This window comes from Anthonomus grandis, chromosome 14 (genome assembly GCF_022605725.1).
Source record: "Anthonomus grandis grandis chromosome 14, icAntGran1.3, whole genome shotgun sequence".
Lineage (NCBI taxonomy): Eukaryota > Metazoa > Arthropoda > Insecta > Coleoptera > Curculionidae > Anthonomus > Anthonomus grandis.
Genome location: NC_065559.1, coordinates 5,818,485 through 5,838,637, shown reverse-complemented (window position 1 = coordinate 5,838,637; position 20,153 = coordinate 5,818,485). Strand labels below are relative to the sequence as shown.

Sequence of the window (20,153 nt, the reverse complement as noted above, 5' to 3'; positions counted from 1 at the left end):
CAAAAATCAAGCAGTGGTGTGATTCAAATTAATTTTGACTTAATCTAAAAAAATCATAACATTTGATTCCAAATTCGGAACGTCTTGATTTTGGTCTGCATTGGTCTTACGTAGCGGACAATTATAAATATCTTCGTTTGACAATTGAATGGCTCCGCCGAACAACGTTGTAAGCGACATTAATTGGGATATTGAGATTTTCAGAAAATTAATAAATAATTTTTTTTTGCTTAAATAATGGTAAAAAGAGGAAAATTAAAGTTAGTGAGTGGAAAGATAAGTGTCGTAAGCGTTCAAGGGATTCTGGAAATCCATACATATCCAAAAGAAAACGGCCAGTGCCTGGAAAATTACTACCTGAAAAGGTAAGTCACAACATTTTCGATGTGCGTTACAGTTTTACAGGTTAGTTATTTTGCTGTTTTAGGGTAGAATATGCAAGTGTCAATACAAGTGTGGATTGGTTGCCCATGAAGAAATGCTAAAATTATTTAGGGACTTCTACAGTATGGACTATAATCAACAAACAAGGTTTCTTGCTTCTTGCATCAAGGTAGGGGATATAAATCGCCGTCGAGTGAATGAAAACATCTCTACTAGACATTGTTCAGTTCAATATTATGTCCCAAAGAAAGATGCTACCCTTCGCGTATGCCAAAAGACACTTTGCCACATAATGAAGGTTACACCTCGACGCCTACAGATTCTCGTTGACAAAATAAAGTTCACCACGCCTTTGACCGATAGCAGAGGTGCGCATGGAAATCATACTAGGATCCATGATGAAACAAAAGAACAGATCAAACAGCATATTTCTTCTTTTCCTCATCAAGAAAACCACTACTCCAGAAATATGAGCAAAAAGGAATGTTTGAATCCAGAAAAAAAATTATTGAAAATCAAGGCAAACTTCATCATATGAGGGCTGACTCTACTTACAAGGCGCTTGCTGAAGATAAAGAGAGTGCCATATTAAGCTCTAAAAACGTTGTGCTTTCTGTAGACCTACAACAAGTTTTATTTTGCCCAAACCTCACGCATAGTAACGTATTCTACCAGAGGTAACTATCGTGCTACAATTTGGCTATACATGACCAGGGGAGAAACATGGCTTATATGTTTTTCTGGGATGAGACCACTGCCAAGCGAGGTGCTGCGGAAATAGCATCATGCATTTTAAAATATGTTGAGCTTAACTTTACAAAGTTGAAGCCAGGCCAAGTGAGAATTCTTAAGCTTTGGTCTGACAGATGCGTAGGTCTGAACAACGACTGGCGGATTATAGCTGTTTTGCAGCACCTGCTCTTGAATGAATATTTTACTACCGTTGAGCAAAAGTTTATGACGACGGGTCATAGTTTTCTACCCTGTGACAGGGACTTTGCTCTAATTGAACGAGCAAAAAAGGGTAAAAGAGTGTATGTTCCTCATCAATGGGTGGAAGTCATAGCTAATGCCAAGGGACCACCCAATCATTTTACTGTCTGTGTTATGGATACAGCAGACTTTAAAAACACCGACATTTTGTTAGATTCGCTGGAAAAAAATAAATTCAGTGTAACTAGCCATGTATGGTACCAAATTACAAAGGATGATCCTATAACATTGCGTGGAAGGAAATCACACAACGTCTTTCAAACATGGACTTCGCACTCATTAGCAAAAAAAGTAAAGGGGCCAGAGAAGAGAAGTATGCCCCCAGTAAAAGTTTTTCGGTTCCCACCTTTATACAAGGATAGACTTCAAAGACTTCTTTCTTCTTTTGCCGATCAAAGCGGCAAAGAAAAAGGACTTGTTGGATATTATGTGCAAATACATCCCGGCCATACACCCCATATCGCCAGAATATGTGCCTTTTTATGAAAATATTAAGGTTGAACAATAAGAAAACTTAAGTTTTTTGTATTGATTAAAGATCATATTTGAAAACTACCTACTTACATTATTGAATCAGCCCCAATTCAGTATTATACGTCTTGTTCAAAGAACAACGTTGCAAGCGCCGTCGCTTACAATGTTGTACCCGAAAAAATACTTTTAAAATGTCAATATCTCAGTAAGATATGACAGTATAATAATATTTTCTTTTATAGGTGATTTCACTCAATAACAAAGCCTCGTTTATAATAAGAAATTGTAAATTAGAAATTAATTTCATTGAACAATCAGTGTTCTTTTGAATTTCTGAAAAAATAAGTTTTTGTCACTTGCAACGTTGTTCGGCGGAGCCATTCAATTGACACTTAATAACAGATAGACTTGGAAACGGATGTCTCTTACGATATATCTTCTTTAGAATCTCATATCTTATTCGTTTTATATGCAAAAGCTAGAGCTTGCATATTAATTTGTGATGCTACATTCAATCGAATACCTTGAAGATGTCGAGGAAGACTACTCATGTATGTTAACCACGGTTTGCTCCACTTAAGATGTCATAGTGGAGGCTAGTGATCTGATGTCGACTATTCCCTTGAAAAAATATATAATTTAGTTGGTAAGCCATGAAAAAAGGTAATCAGGCCAAAAATTTGGGATTTTTTTTGGACATATTTGCATTTTTGGGTAGTTTTTGTAGTGTCAAAGAAAATGTTTTACTTGAAAGTGACCACTCGCTTTAAAGTCTGAAGATTCATAAGCTAATAAGAATATTTTCATGAAATAAAACGCTCAGTCTTCTCAAGAATATTCGCTATAAATTTTGGTTTATTTCAAGCCAATTTGAACAAAAATTTCAGGCATATTTGATAGCAAGACGCCTCGCACCACTAAAGTACAAAATTCTGTTACCCATTTGTACTACAACTTAAGAGTTTCTTCTTAAAATTGTACTAGAAACCCGTTATGTGTGGCCAGAGGCCTCGCATCACTAAAAACTTTCTAAAGCAATTCAATTTAAATGTAGGAATTATGATAAATGGAGAAATTGAATGAAGATGCGAGGCGAATAAAAATATTGGTTCCTCTGGGTGGATTTATGAGTGTTCTCCATTAACTGATCATAATTTTTACAAAACATCCACGGTTGACATATTTGAATTCGAATTATAACTTGAGGTTACAACGGCTTATAACTATGGTACATGTAGTTTGGATGTAGGTGAGAAGCAATTGGTCATATGTGATAGTTGTAGAAGCTGATTTTACCTGGCTGTAAAATGTTCTGATGATAAACCTCTGAATCCAGAGCGGTTGTTTTGCAAAACCGTTTGCTCATTTACTTTTGCAATTTATGCCTTCAAAAGTGTGCCTCTTCTTGCAAGCAAAATGTTCCCTTATCACCGAGTTTACATTAATAGGTCTTATATTTACATGGTTGACCATCACTGCGGTTTTATTGAGAATCATCTTACTCTGATATCACTTGCCAATCGTAGGGAAGTCGGTGGTGCAATCTGGTGGTATTGATTGTCCCTTTCTTTTAAGTTGTATAATATTTAATGTTCCATATCAGAGGCTTCGACGTCATGCCATTTTCAATATCCCTTTTTACAGAACATTCTATGAAATTCGTAGCACTATTGATCGTTATATAAGTTTTACCTTTGTATTACCTGAGAAGTCAAGAAACAATGATTTGCCATTTTAACATGTAAACAAAGCGGCGTATTAAAACCGATAGTACCCAACATTTAACAAGTAAAAATTTAACAGACAAGGTTAAAACTAATAGAAAAAAACTCCAAAAAAAACTAGCAGAATACGATATTATGCGTCACTCGTCTGTTCATAAATTTAAATTAGTTAAGCATGAACAATAAGTCAAATTTTTTTATGACTTATTTTTATCGAACTGTTAAGGCATAATTGAACAAACAAGCGGGCAACTTTAATACAAATTAAAATACCGTATAATATACAGGGTATTCACTAAATCTGCGGCATGGATTTAAAGCGACATCACTTGACAGATATAAGTTCACTTTTAATGGTACGTTGGCCAATAAGTGCCTACTCTAAGGTCCATGGCAATATATTTAATCCATTTTAATCAGAATTTCCCCAACAGCAGCATGGTTTTTACCAGACAGATCAACAACTACCAATTTACACTTGCTTTCAGAATCAGTAGAACAAGTAATAAATAACAAACAGCAGCTTGATACAATAATGACTGACTGTGCAAAGGCATTTGATAAAGTAAATTACAAAACATTACTTGACAGGTTAGGTATGCTTGGATTCTCGGAGCATGAAATTCAGTTTATGAAGTCTTATAGATAGGCCGTAAAGGGTTAAGGTAGGATCTAATCTTAATAAATATCTGTAACATCTATTGTACCTCGAAGCAGTCACCCAGGACCTCATCTATTTGTAATTTTTATTAATGTTCTGCCTAAGATTGTAACTTATTTATCATGTTTGCTGATGAATTTAAGATATTTGGGTCTGTTTCCTTTTTGGATGATTGCAAGAAGCTTAGCGCTTGGATGCAGCTTGCCATTGGTTTGATCAAAGTAAATTTTATTTGGATATTGATAAGTGTTCTGTGATGAACCTTTACTAGAAAATTAATTATTCCCTCTTATAATATTGCTCATAAAGAACTTGTCAGAAAGTGTACTTTTTGTATGCTTTATCATCAATAACTTGGTAGATGGTTATATCTTGGAATAGTTATATTTTGGAAGGTGATTACATGGAAAAGCAACTGTGTATTATTGATGTCAAATATTAAACCCGTGACCAAAATGAGGATGTAGTCTGCTATAAAATTGGTGTGAAGGAATCACTTCTTAAGGGGTTACTCGATGGAAATCTATGGCATAAGCATCTTGTCTTCTTTTCAAAATGTAGGAGGCCTGAAAATACAACTTAAAGACCTTATCAGTAATGCTCAGACTGAAGATTATAGTGTTATGACTCTTACAGCAACCTGGTTAAGAGTGAAGAATTTCACTATTCCAGCTACAACGTTTACAGAACAACTCGTAATCATGAAAATAGTTCCAAAAGTCGAGGTGGAGGCGTGCTCCTAAAACTATATTAAATCTCGTAAACTGGATATTGCTGATCCATCAATAGAAGAAATTTGGATTTTAGGTAATCTAGGCGACCATGAGGAATACTGTCTTGGGTCTGTCTATATACCTATTTATAAAAAGCACTGTTGAGCTATTGCACAAGTTTGTGAGCTGTATAAAAATGTCTTAAAGGTTTGTGACTTTAATCGTCTATCTTGGAAACCCAGTGAAGTCTTGGAAACCTATTTGTCTCAGTTTAATAGGGAGGCTAATGAATATGGATCAATTCTCGATCTCTGCTTTACAAATCTTGATTTACCCTTTACAATCAAATGTAACGGTCTTGTTAATCCTGGTCCATAGCACCCTCCTTTTGAACTGGTACTACTTTTTAGTAAGCCTAAATATTTAACTTCACCTGTGACTTTTTATTACGATTTTAAACATGCGGATTTTACTTTGATTAGTAATTAGCTCCTAAAGTGTAATTGGAAAACAATAATGTCTAATACTAACTGAAATGTGAATGTTGCCAACTTTTACTGGAAGCCAATTTGCTAAGTACTGTTATAGCAATTAGCAGATAGTAGGGCTGAAAATGTAATAAAGCAGAAGAGCAGGTCCTGCTGGTTCTGGTGGAAGTTCATAAAATCTCACACCAATTTTAGGAGGTTTCAATATTCATTATATTTATTACATTAGGATAATGCTTCTTATTGGTGATACTAAGGCTGATTCTGGTCCTATTGCTGAGCATTTCTCTTCCCTGTATAAGACTAGCAACCAAAATGCCTCATTTAATTCTGATAATGGTATCAATTATACGTTTAATTTAGTATCTGAGGTTGTAATTAGTCCTACTGAATCTGCACTTACAAAAGTTAATACCAGTAAGGGTACAGATCCTGATCAAATGCCCAACAGGGTGTTGAAAGCGTACTGTCATTTCCTTTACTTCTCTTTGCACAAAATCAGGGTCTATTCTCTAAAAATTGGAAGCTATCCAAAGTCTGTAATTACTGCTCCATAAGCATTTTATCGTCTATTCCTAAGCTTTTTGAGCAAAGTATCGATGCTGTAGAAGGTTTTTCAAGAGATTTTGGTTTTGATAAAATACGCGGATTTTTCAGTCGATACCAACATTTTCATATACTAAATTTATTTTTAGTTCATTTAATGAAGGCCATAAGTTGCATGTCATTTATACAGATTTTAGTAAAGCCTGTGACAAGCTTAACCATTCCTTTTTGATTCATAAGCTGTCAAAGCTTGGCATCGCTGGCGTCTTGTTATCTTAGATTAAATCATATTCAAGCAATCGTGTACATCAAGTTAAAATTGGTGGTAGATTGTCTCCATGCTTTAAGGGTTCTTCAGAAGTTCCACAAGGTACGCATCATGGTCCTCTTCTATTTATTCTATTTATAAATGATCTTGTTCTTCGTTTGAAGTCAAATATATCCTAGTACTAATATTTTAAAACTGTATAGGCAAGTCCACATGAGATTCAGTAAAAAAAGCAGTCTGTTCCCTGTAGAATACTCAAATGATAATGCAACTTCAAAGCATATTGACTTAGAGAAGAATCTTGGTGTCTATTTGGACTCTAAGCCTTGTTTTTCTCATCACTTTTAACATATTATGTCTAAGGCAAACAGAATGTCAAGTTTTGTAAGGAGATCATGTCGAGATTTTACTAATAAGATCTAATCTTCCGATTGCTAATATAAAATGGTCTCCTAACTATGAGATAAATATCAATGAAATTGGAAAAGTTTATCACAAATTTGTCAGGTTTATAAGATTTATCCTTTCATAATCAGATACATTTCTTGTACTGATCAGATCACGTCATTTTGGAACGATATTGTAAACAACGAGAAACCATCTGGTTTTCCGTCATTGAACGAACAGACAGAATGACAGAAATGGTCGAGAATCTTCCGGAACAGCGTGCTGCCGAGTATATAAGGAGCCGCATCGGCAATAAATGACATTGAAGTAAAATTCGAAATATTGGCGCGAGATTTAAATCGGATATAAATAGTTGTAAATAAATACAATAAAAATAAATATTTTTAGTAATCGTGAGTGATCGTGTTTTCGTAGTGTAAGTGTATAAATAAATAAGTTGATTGCTTTCGAATGTTTTAATTCCCACCTAACGAACGGAAGAAAACGCTACAATATCTATCACTATATCCCCTGTCAAGTAGAAAGAAGTACTATAATGTATGTTTTGCTTTTAAAGTTGTAAATGGAATAACGAGATGTTCTGACTACCTTGCTCTCTTCTCAATCCATGTTCCACCTTACTCAACCCGAAATCATTTACTTCTTCAGGTCCTTTTTTTGCAGAACAACACATAGTTTATAGAATCCAGTTCACAGAGTTATTCTAGAACAGTCAAGAAGCAAGCAGAAATTTGCTTCATTTAATTGACTGATCTCCAATTAAAAAAATGATGGAGTAGTATAACTTCGTCATGCAAGTTTATAACATCGATGATCGCAATAAAACCAAGGAAGTTAAAGAATCTTACTTTCTCTCACATTAGTGATGTTTCTGAATATGATGGTTGTATCATAGTATTTATTTTTACTCTTTAATTTCTCTTACAAATAATTACAATTCATAATTGTGCTTGTTTAAGAGATTACGTAAATAAATAACTTCTATTGCACTAACCAAAAATAACCGTTTTCTACATAAAAAAATCACTAGTATTTCACCCACCCTTCTAGAAACATATTCCCGCTCAGATGATTCTTAAAAATAAAAAGGAACTGTACCGGCTGCACCCGCTATACAAAAAGGTCACCCCAAGTTTCAACAAGTGTTTTTGGGTCTTCGCCACCCCCTATAGGCCGTAACCTTGAGCTTAGCACACACATGTTGATCCTTCTTTTCTTTAGATAGGCTTTGCCAACCGTGGGAAAAGAAACATGTGCACTGAACCTGCCAAGATATACACAATCGGGCCACATGTTTTTAACATAGCCATGGTATTATGACAAGTCTGGAACGGCACTCCGATTATGATAATTTATGTTGGCTTAAAATGGTGTTTTTTATGTGTTAAAGTTATATGATACTTTTATTTAAAAAAATAATAACGTAATAGATTATCGTTTTTAGTGATTTGTAGGAAAAAAGTGAAATAGAGACGTCGTTGAATTATTTATCTCATCCCTTTTTGATTTTTTAAATATTTTGAACAATAATTATGCTTTTTTGAAAATAACATCGAAACGCAAAAAAACAGTTTCCTACGTAAAAAAGACGCTTTAAAAGACTTCTGACAAATACACAAAAAATTCAATAGCTTCGAAGTACCTGAAAAAATAAGAAAAGCAGAAATGGCCTTAAAAAACTGAGATAACTCACAGATATATTCGAGTACTTAAACAACTTATTTTCAAATCTCAATCATGATATGGATGGATATTAAAGACGTGAAAGATCATTTTAAATACCTGGATTAAATTACTTCAAAAAGTCTGGACATAATCAATGATTTACTATTACAGAGTTTATTATCGTCAAAATTGTAAAGGATACTGTTGACCTGGTTTAGTCGAATATCATTTCTTTATCATTCAGTTTGTTTCTGTTCTTTTGAACTATTTTTTTCTAATAATAACATGAACTACCTCATCTAATTTCTCTCTTTGGAAATAAGTAAAATATTAACTTAGCTTTAAAGATCATGTTGTACCCAGATATTTGCTGCAGCGAGATTGTTAAAAGAAAAAGAGTACCCTCTATACAAACATCCTTAATCACAATAGAAACTAAGGTAGTTGTGTTATTTCCAGGCAGTTAAAGAAGAAATAGCGAAATTTCTCAACCGCCTGGAAGAAAATTCATGTTGTCATTTTATATTTCTTCCAGGCAGTTAATTAGGAATAGATAAATTCCGCAACTGCATATAGAAAATACTACTAAAATATAGGGTTATTCTATGGCCGTTTCTTTCCAGACATTTCATGGATGATACCACCATTTTGTGGAATAACCATTTAAAAAGGCTGCATAGAGTATAATGTTCTGAAACGTGTCAACGGCCGGATTGTAATAAATTTTAGTTCCGAACCTCTGAAACTGTAAATGTTGATAACTGGCTGTGATCACCAAGATGGACTATATTGCGGCAAACAAACTAAAAATACGGCATGCCTCAAATAAAAATTTATATGGATGATATACTGGATGGACTTTTTAAGCGGATTAGGCTCGGTATTAGAAACTAGCTTTATTTGCTGAAAAAAAAACATTTTATGAAGTTGAAAATGAACATCTTGTAGATCTCTAAAACTGATAAGTATTACAGAGCTAATACATTTATTGTTGCTCTAAACATAAATTAGTCTAGGTTTAAAATTACTTCTTTTAAACGTGTTTTAAATTATCCTGACACCCGGAGCGAGACTGTTTTTAAACTCTGGAATAAATTGTTTTACTAGAAGAAAAGACCAACGCTAAGAGCAGTTCTATTAATGGGTTTCTCTTTATACTCTGGCTGCCTACTTGTCCCTATTTCGTTTCCTTTATATTTCGCACCACATGGCCAACACCTGTTTGCTAGCTCACCAACCAAGATCATCGCGGTCTTTTTTACTACAATGTTTACGTTCCTCATGCTTATGACTGTGTGCGAGAGTTCGAAAATAGACTAATGTTTTGGTTTATATTTTAATTTGGCACTGGATTGTTCATTGTGTAGGTTGGCAATGCCAATGACTTTTTGAGGTATTTTTAGGAAACTCCAGCTTAGCAAGTCATCCCTGTACTTTCAGAACGAAGGTCAGAATTTTTGGTGTATGAATAAATCAAGGCAGTAGTTTTAATAGTTTTTTTGTTAATTCAAATAAATCTACTTTATGAACGTTTTTTTGGTTTTATGTTAAATTCATTAAGTTTCAATTGAAACTGATGACAAAGTAACTTTACAATTTCTAATTTTATTTCTTTCTCCTGATTTGCTTTCTTGTGTTTGGAACTGAATTATTATAATTAAATATCTGGCAGAAGTCTTTTATAAATGACTTTTAATTGCAAAAAAATAATCTCTTAAGTACCATCAACGAAACCCACCTCTGAAAACTCCATTGAGTTGTCATTGACTAAAACTCTTCTGCATCTCACACTAAATAATGTATGACCTGCATATTGCATCGAGAATCTGATATTCTTAATTCTTTTGATAACCTTGAGAGTTCTTGTCTATGACTTAAGGCATTCTGTTTGTTAGGTGTGAATTACATTAATCGAAAATAGTCAAATAATTTATTTACATACTTACACTACGAAATCCTACCACTTACGACTACTAGAAATATTTATTTTCACTGTATTTATTTACAACTACTTACATCTGATTTAAATATCCCGCCTCGACTTCGAGCGCTGACGCGGCTCCTTATATACTCGGCTGACCATGATTCTTATGATGACCATGATTACTAGGATCATTATTTTTTGTTTCTTTAATGATGTTCCAGATGGTTTTGGATTTCTTATGACTATTTCCTATTTTGTTTGTATAATACGAGTATCTCGCTTATTTTATTTTAGTTTTATATTCCTTTATACGAATTTTTAGCCATTCTGAGAGATCTAGAGTACTGTTATGTTTATTTAAGGTAGAAAAGAAGTTTAAGTTATCTCTCAATCTCTTCAGTTCATTATTAAACCATTATTTGTGGTGAGAGAATTGTTTTAGTTTTTTTGGGAATATGAAAGTCTGTAATAGACATTAGTACATTGAGAAATATTTCAAAAGAATTGTCAACGTTACAATTATCAAGTACCAACAACCAGTCAACGTTTAGTAATGAAGTAACACAGCGAGAAAATCTCTCTCCACAATACGGTCTGAACTCTAAGACCATTGTGTGGGTGTTTTCAGTACTTTCATTTATTAATTCATATGTATTAGTAATAGCCATATAAGTGTCCCATAGAGTACATTTACGAGTACAATTAATTGCACAATTTGTTATGCAGTTATCAGGGCAACTACTTTTTGTGGTTTTTGAGTGATATGTGCTGACAAGTTGGGTGAACTCGGCTGAAGTTATCCGCTAATAGATCTATAATAAAATCACCATAAATAAAGGTACGTTTGCGTCTTTGGAATAAGAAATTTAGAACTGTATCAAGACTCTGAAAGAACAGGTCCAACTTACCTGATGGAGATCTGTAGACACTCAAAACTACAACCTGCAAGGCTTCAATCTCAGTCTCAACGACTTCAAAGTGTGCCTCTATTGACATGTTGTCTATAGTTTATAGGGATCTTCTTTGCAAGAAACGGTTCTCTGGTATAGATAAGGACTCCACCTCCTCCTGCTTCAGTACGGCTGAAACTGTTGGATAGATGGAATCCAGGCAGAGAGTAACTTTCTACTGCTTGTTGAGGAAGCCAATGTTCTGATAGACATATTATATCAAAATTCTTGTTTTCAATCTGGATTTCCAACTCATCCAATTTTTTTGTCAAACTTCGGATGTTAAGGGACATCATTTTGAGATTGGAAGTCGGGTGTATGCGGGCAACTCCCTCTAATTCAGATTCTGGTTCAGATTTCTCCGTCCATCTAAAAAATTCTGTCCAAGTGAGAGGTTAAACCTTTCAAATGCAACATTCTTTGGCCAGAAGGAAATGCTGTAGATGGTATCCTTTAGTTCCGGAGTCACTCCTACCATAAACTTTTTTTTGTCTGATTGGTTTTGTTTCGGGATACACTGTTTAACGTAGACATCAGTGCAATTGCTATGCTTGGTAACGTAATTTTTTATGTCCATTTCGGTGATAGTTTTATTAATTTTTAATAAGAAGACCCATACCCTTTTATTTTGTTGGGCAGACGTGGAACCTAATTGTGTTTCATGATCTTCTCGACATCCAATTTTAAGGTTTTTTTCCTAATGGATCGACGTTCTTGTCTTCCTTGATGTTGTTCGAAGCTTCGCCTCTTTGATAGGGAATCTGTTTTAGAGTTTTGAATGTGTTGCTTACGAGATTTTTTGCCTTTTGCGAGCACCCAGGCATCACCACCGCTAGGCTCGAAACCTGGAGTATCATCGTGCGGATTTTCAGAAGATTATAATGAAGAGACAGCATTGGACAGTCTGGGTACTGGGACCATACTCGAGCTACCGCTATCTTCACGTTGTTCAATTACTAGGATCGTGGGGCCCTGCTTGCGACTGAGGCAGGTCCTGTTCAGAGTTTTTTACTTCCTTTGGGCGCACTTCCTGCTCGAGAGTCTGTATTTTTTGGATCAGCAAAAGATTATTCTGCTGCAAAATAGTGTTTTTGCTTGACGATTCATCAAGCAATTTTTTAAGGTAAACAATTTCTATATTGAGTTTTTCCTCCGTAATTTTTAAGTTTTCTTTTAATATTTCAATTTTCTGCTCACCTTGTTGAACCAGAGCTTCCAGATTACTTATTTTGAGTTCTTGACTTGCCGATTCTTTTGTGGGTTTTGAGGTTAGGTCTTGCACACAACAAATCATCCTTGAGTCATCAAGAGGTGTTAATTTGGGAAAATCTCTTGATAGGCACGATTTGTGATAGGTTTTCCCACAAACTATACATGTGTAGGCACAAACTCGCGTTTTACAGCACTCAAACGTATTTTTTGCCGGAGCATTGTTTGTTGTTTCTTCGTTTGGCGGCGCCATCTTTCGTATCGTATCGGTTGCTTAACCATTCCCTTATAAGAATATTTAGGGCATTCATTAGAAAATCATGAAATCATGATTGGCCTAGTAGCTTTATTAATTGAAAGTACATTTCAATAGCAATTTAAAAAAGTTGTACAGGAATGGTTTTTTCTGATAAGGATTGTCGTCGACTTATTATGTCGGATTAGGAAAAATTTTAATTTATCTTTCTATAAAATTCTCAATAACAATGTTACTAAATTAGCAAAACGAACTTATAATTATTACTAAAAGATCATTTCGAGCCAAACACATGTGCAGGCTTTCAAAATAAAAAGACTACTACTAGTTACTACAATAAAAGATCCTAAGTAAATAACACTCAGCGGGAGGCTTTTGCTTTTACGCGCAGAGTTTCTATTTTAAGGCTTTTGCCCAAGAATTTCGGTATGAATATCTAAAAAGGCACGACTTACTTTTTAAAACAAACATTTGCTTTTCAGGCTTTTTTTGAAAGGCAATTTTAAAAATAACCGGTCGAGAAAAAGAAGGGTTATGGTTTTTAAGTCTGTGTTGATCTTCGATGGGATGTTGAAGGTAAATACTAAAAGGTCGAAGAAAGATAAACGTAAGCTTTAAGCGTGCATTGTTAATATGATTTTTTTGCCCGTTTTTTTTTTTAGTTCCAATATTGACATGGAAATTAAGGTTATCTCTTCACGTTCAATCATCCGCTAACAGATAACTTACCATACTAATGCCTTCCAATATAAACCATTGTACCTATTATTATGAAAACAATTAGGAGTTTAAACCAATCGCTATCTGTGGAGATATCACGTGGGACATTACACATATACTGATAATGAAAACATCGATCAATTGCATGAAAAAAAAACAGTAGCCGATTGTGCTTTTTCTCATCTTAAATCTTAAAAAGCATTGGTCATGGGTTGCTGTAGCTTCTGGATTACTGGTTTTATAAACAAGATATTCCATGGTTTTTCGTTAAAAAAATCCAATGAAGTTAAATCTGGCTTCAGGCTGGAGGCCAGTCACAGGGCAACTGAGATTTTGCAACATAAGTTGCTACTGTTACCAAAAGACCTACTAAGCATTTCATGCTCTTATCTCTTTTGGGAATTTTCAGGTTATTTGATTATTGCTTATTTGTCAGGTGTTTAGAATCATTTCCAGTTTTATTTCAGCGATTTAAATTTGTTGGGTCAGTTCTTGTATCCTTGATAGACACCTAAAATCATGCCTTACTTATTCAAATTGAAAGAAGCCGCCCATTTTTTCAAAGAGACCTACACACAGTCTCTTAAGGTACCAATTTTATCTAACTTTAAGGTTGTTATTGTATTTAGTTTCTTTGTTTTTAATTTTTAGGTCTGATGATGCTCTTAATATGAGCGAAACACGTGTAACCTACCGTTAGAATTAATAAATACTTTTGAGACCGAGACTTTGTGTAGTTCCCTTTAGATTACTTATTCAAGTTATTTGGCGTTATTTTCCATTTTATTCCAGCAGTTTCGTTTTCATTTTGTAATTAATCCGAATAATTTCATTTTGTAATTAACAGATTCTTTTATTTCTGATTTCTTCCAGAAATCCGGAGTCCTTTTTTCCCAGGTGATTGGATTTTTAAGTCATTTCTAATAGTGTCATAGACACATCAGTTAATTTATTACTTCTTTCAGGCATCTAGAGTAAAAAATTATTATTTTCTTCGAGGCAATTGAAGGCATTTGCATCTCAGATATTTAAATCAATTTCAGGTTTTTTCTAGGTACCTGGAGTAAGTTTTTGCTGTATTCCGGATGGAAGCCATTGTTGACAGAGGCCTTAGGCATAAGTGTCATTGACGTGAAATTTATTTTCTCCAGGCATTTATTCCAGACCTTTGAACAATTTTCTTATTTCTTCTCCAACTGCCTGAAAGAAATAAGAAATGACGACAATGTACGTTTTATTTTTCTCCAAGCAGTTGATAATCATTAATTTATTCCAGGCACTTAAGGAATTTTCGTATTTCTTCTTCAACTGTCTGAAAGAAATAAAAAATGACAACAATGAAGATTTTACTTTCTTCCGGGTAGTTGATAATCAAGAAGAAATATAAATGACAATAATGCAGATTTTTAATTTCTCTCAGGCAGTTATATATTCAATTGTTAATAATATATAAATATCAGACCTAATTCTTATCCATTATCTCGCTTTAAAAATTATTGTAAAATTTTGTTCTTGGAGGAACATTTGCACAATTAGTTTGTTGTTCTCTGCGGATTTACAAATGTATTTGATTAATAATTTTTTTTTCTCTCAATTTGTTCTTTGGTTAATTATTATATTACTATTACTGCTTGTTTGTCAAAATATTTGTAATTATTATTATTAGGGTTAAGAGATAAAAGTAGCTCTAGCTAATCTTCGCCTTTTTAGGCAAATGTAATGTAATGTGCATTTGATACCAAATAAAGATATATGTATTTTATTTATTTATGTTAATAATGTGATTGGTAAAAGCTAAATTACCGTCAACAATTACACCTAAATCATTTTCATTGCTGGAATGTTCAAGCTGGGTACCGCTAATATTGTAGCTATAATTAATTACATTTTTGTTACGTATCAGCGACATTGCTGAACATTTTTTAGTATTAAAATGAAATGAGTTTGCATTACACCAATCAACAACCTTATCTAAATCATTCAATTGTTTCAGGCACTTGAGCAATTTTCCTATTTCTGTTTCAAGTGCCTGGAAGTTATAAAAAGTGACAACAAAATAGATTTTACTTTCCTCCTGGCAGGTAATAATCAATAATTTATTCTAGGCAGTTGAGTAATCTTCTTATTTCTCGTTCAATTGTAATATTTTGATATTCATTGGTTTATTCCAGCCATTTAAGCCCACCACAACTGATAACTTCAGTTGAATAGATATGAGATGAGCCAAGCCAATGATATGCCACGAAACCCATATAGTTCCAACTTACGCAGCACCATTCCATGATTGAGCTTATTGATTAATCGTTAGGTCATAGAACACTAACACGATCACATCTCTCTCCTTAAAATGTATACTTTTTTTTTTCTTTTGAACGTCAATAAGACTTGAAAATATATGATTTGTCTTTCCGAAAATTCTTTTCTTATTAACGAGTGTCTAAATTCATTTCCAAATAGTGAGTCAAAGAGAAATGGCCTTGAGATGCAACGTCGCTTCCAAAAAAATAATTACTTTTGACAATGAGTCGTAAATGCATGTCCTGAAAGCATCAGCAAGATTTTGATTGAAATATTACTCCAGCCACAAGGCTTTTTGTTTTTGATTCTCAGCTTATAACGAAAGCTGAAACGACATTTCAGCTTCGAATGTCACAGATTTACAGAATACAGATGCGAAACTGATCGAAAATACGCGTGCGAGCGCCAGACATCAGACACGCCTCCTGGGTGATGGATTTCCATCACCCGCCTAGTACGGTGGCAAGGGGTTTAATTTGCTGCAAGCCTCCGCGCCGCGTGCTTCTAATTTTCTTTACGTAGTACGCGTGTTTATGATTAATAATTAAATTGAAATAATATATTTGTATTTTTTTTTAAATATTTTTTTAGTATTATTTTTGTTGAAATGGGGGGTATAACTGTGTATATCTTTATTGTTCCAGCCACAGTGGTGGAGGAACGATATTTAGATTTCCAAAAGATGAGTTAATAAGTTAATATTTCGAGATAATGAAAAGCATTAATTTTACTCACCCATGTGATAACTTTCCTTTCCAGTATTTAATAAAATTATTTATACGACTTAAAATATTTTATACTTTAAAATTCGCCAACAGAGATTTATCATCTGCCAGATCAGATAAAACTAAAAGAAAATTAAAAATTTTGTTTCATCTTTAATGTTTTATTAAATAAGATCCTTAAATCTGTTAAATGAAATAAAAATGTACTCAAGAACCCTTACATTCTGTTTTATTTAAGCCTATTTCTATTTTGACATTATAATAATGCATTATAATATCACAGCGAAATTATAGTGCAGAACATCAACAAAAACAAGCTTATATCCGCGATCTTTCGCATCTGGTATTCTGTAAATCTGTGACAATGTTACCAATCTAAAAAAAAATTAACCAGATAGGACTGGAAAATCCATAAAGCTCTCCTAACGTTGCTCTTCTATTTTGGCAATAGTTAGACAAGGAGTTTCCAGATAAAGGGGTCGGGCAAAGTGTTTGTAAATTTAGAAGAGCTTCCTAAAAGGATTACCAAAACCTGAAATGCTATTTAAGGATTGTTTAACAAAAAAAATGCGTTTTTTTTTAATGTAGTAAAATTTTTTGTCTGTTAAACATAAAGTAAAGGAGTACTTTTCTTGCATATTTTTTTGATAAATGCTGAATTTTTAATTTCCCCTGGTATTAGTACCGTTTTACTAATTAACTATTTCGCTCTAAAAGTTTTCTTTGCCGACATTGTTCTCTATCTTAGTGATCACACCATGTCCTCTATCTTAGTGGTACGTCCACTTTCAAATTTGGTTTTTGGCTATAGAAACTCTGAAATTCAAGTCTTATCGAGATAAAGAAGACGAACTGAGGATAGATGACTTAAAAGTTGGGAACACTTGAATATAAATAATGGCAGCAGTAGGCGCTATGGAGACACCTCGTTTATTGAAAGGAAAATATTAATATTACATCCAGTTTTATATTCAGTAAACGTTCAGTAGATGTTCTGATAAGTAGTAAATCAATGTCAAAAATATTTGCAGGTTCTAAGGATTTAAATGATCCTGCTTACTGAAGGCAAAAAAAAAAAGAAAGTTATAGTGCACTTCGGATTTATTAATTTAATTAATTTAAAGAAATATGTAAATATTTCAACAATTGATGAGAAACGACTTACGCCATTAGCCCAAGATTGGACATCTAAAATGAACCCATGGAGACTTATGCAGAATTTAATGGAAAGTCTTTCTTAACAATTTCATTTTATCTCGAATATTAGACCTTAGAAACTTTCATTTTTGAGCATTTTAGGTCTAATATGTTCCTATGGCATATTGGGGATACGTTGGAAAAAATCTAAAGAGGTTATTGAGTTAAGGAATTAATTCGTAATTAGTACCAGATCTGATACCTGTTCATTTTTGCTATTTGTAACTAAGCTATTAACTAAGGCATTGTATAATGGAGTCAATTGGTCCCTTTTCCATTTTTGAAGACGATATCTTTCTTAAAATTATTTCTTTGCTGACATCCTCCTATTGGGTTCTTGATACGTTTTTGGCTATGGAAACTCTGAAATCTGATCCGGAGGCCCGATATTGGTGACAATTGGTTCTTGTTTCCATTTTTTATAAATCAAGTTTTTTTTTCTCAATTTTCCTCATTATAGTAACCTCTTTACTTTACGACAAAATTTTATTAGCTTTGGAATAACAATAATTAAACACATAATAATTAAATCCTTAGAAATTATTTCTTTGCGGAGATGCTCCTGTGTTTTATAGTGATCAGACCCGGTACATCATCTTTGAATTTTTAATAAGTTTTAGCCTTTGGAAATCCTAAAACATTGTAAGTTACCGATAATGGAAGCAATACCTTGAAATTCCCATCTTTTTACTTTATTTTTCCTAAATTTCCCTCGTTATAGCGAGCCTGATAAAATATCCCTCGAGAAATATTTATCTTATACATACATAGATATAACGTTTGTGATAAATGGCTGTTTACAATTTCACATTCCATACTCGGTGCGAGTTTTTCGCGATCGGTTAAATTTAGAGGTAAATTTCAGTTATGCCGAGGAAAAATGCGAATGTCGTTAGTGGCTGGTAGCAGTTTTTGAGCCGGTGCCGGTCGTGGTTTTATGTATACATACATACATACATACAATGCGAGAATCGCATATGAAACTGGAACATTAATATAACCAAGTACAGAGCAGATTTTAAACAAGTAGTGTTTTTACATGTGTCAAGTTTTATAAATAACTTACTAAAATGGTAAGTACTTTTTTTTTTAATTGAAATTCTAGATTCGTACCGAAACTGTTTATTACCGATGAATTAAGTTTATAAAATAGATTAATGGTAATAAAATGCATAATTTATAATTTGAACGTTATTTTCAATATGGTTTTTATTTTTTCTCAAAAATAATATTGGTGGAAGACAACTCTATTTTAGATAGAGTTTATACAAATGTAATTTAATTTTCATTTGAGAAATTAGGTTAAATATAGAATGTATGGTGGCACTAGTGCAAAAAGAGCAGCTTTCACACTATGGTGACAACCCCAAAGATTTGTTGAGTATATCATGGTATGAGCTTCCTACAATTATGTAGAAGGATTGAATAATCTGTAAGAACGAACCCTCATCTCATATATATATTTTAATTGACACAAACATGAACACAAGACACTATTTTTTACAGAAGCATTCACAGATTAACTGACACAGGTTAAATGTTCTTTAAAAATTATTTCATGAATACTGAGATTTTGACTATAAAAGAAAATAAACTGAAGAATTATTGAAAGCACATCAGAATTTCTTGCCTAAATTTCATAACGTTAGAAGGTTCTGTGCCGTCTATTTTGTGCCTTAAATGATTAGAGAATTTTAATTTATTTCTTAGTATTATAACATTTAATTCAATCCTCACAAATGCACAAAGAAAAAAACCTCTTTTGATATTTAATTAGTTATACACACGCATAGCATAACTTATGAAACACAAAATATAGTTGGAAAAAAGATGGCATGGAATTAAAAGATCTTTAAAATCTACATAAATAGGATGATTACAATTACTTTTAATTATTGCTAATTCCTAATAGAAATATTTAAAAATTGACTTTAAACTTTTTTATATGCTATGACACTTTTTCAGAGCAATGTCACTTTTATATATTTCCTACAATTCCTGATTCTTATAATTCTTGATTGCCACAATACTATGCTACTTTTTTCAATGGTTTTACCATTAAAATTTGTTAGCTGTGTTAATTTTAAAAGTCAGTTATGCATTTTTTTTAAGTATATAAACCATTAAATATACAGGGCGTTTGGTATTTTAATCTTGGATAGGTGACACCTCTAATAATGTAAGTTAGACTATTTAAATTTCTTCAGCTTTTTTAGCTAGTCAATGCTTTTTAAAAACGGGATTGATAATCTGGTAAAGTTTATTTATTTATTTCAATATACGGCAGAGCCAGTTTACAAAAACAAAATAGATAATACAAAATACTAGATAATATAACAATATAAATAATGGGTCTACCAATAGAAGTGATAGAAGTTTAGTGGGCCATGTACGCAAAATGGTATGTGTCAAAACGCGGATCAAGCGTCAGTTGTGTTAAGTATACTTTGACATTTCATCATGAATCGTTTAAGTCAAGAGCAACGTATAGCTATCGTGGAAAGGTATTACGAAAATGCGCAATCGGTTAGAGCCTGTTATCGTGCTCTT

General features: G+C 33.2%; 2 protein-coding genes across 2 annotated transcripts in view; one reads left to right on the top strand and one right to left on the bottom strand.

Moving 5' to 3' along the window:
• The window catches only part of LOC126744793 (kynurenine/alpha-aminoadipate aminotransferase, mitochondrial-like), a 411,884-nt gene that overhangs the window by 299,733 nt on the left and 91,998 nt on the right, over nt 1–20,153 (bottom strand). The window lies entirely within an intron of this gene.
• LOC126744802 (protein TIS11) overlaps nt 18,439–20,153 on the top strand; it is a 43,514-nt gene continuing 41,799 nt past the window's right edge. Inside the window, exon 1 of the mRNA XM_050452364.1 lies at nt 18,439–18,676. Within this exon, the coding sequence (XP_050308321.1) occupies nt 18,674–18,676 (3 nt within the window). The 5' untranslated portion in view covers nt 18,439–18,673. The remainder of the gene's footprint in view (nt 18,677–20,153) is intronic.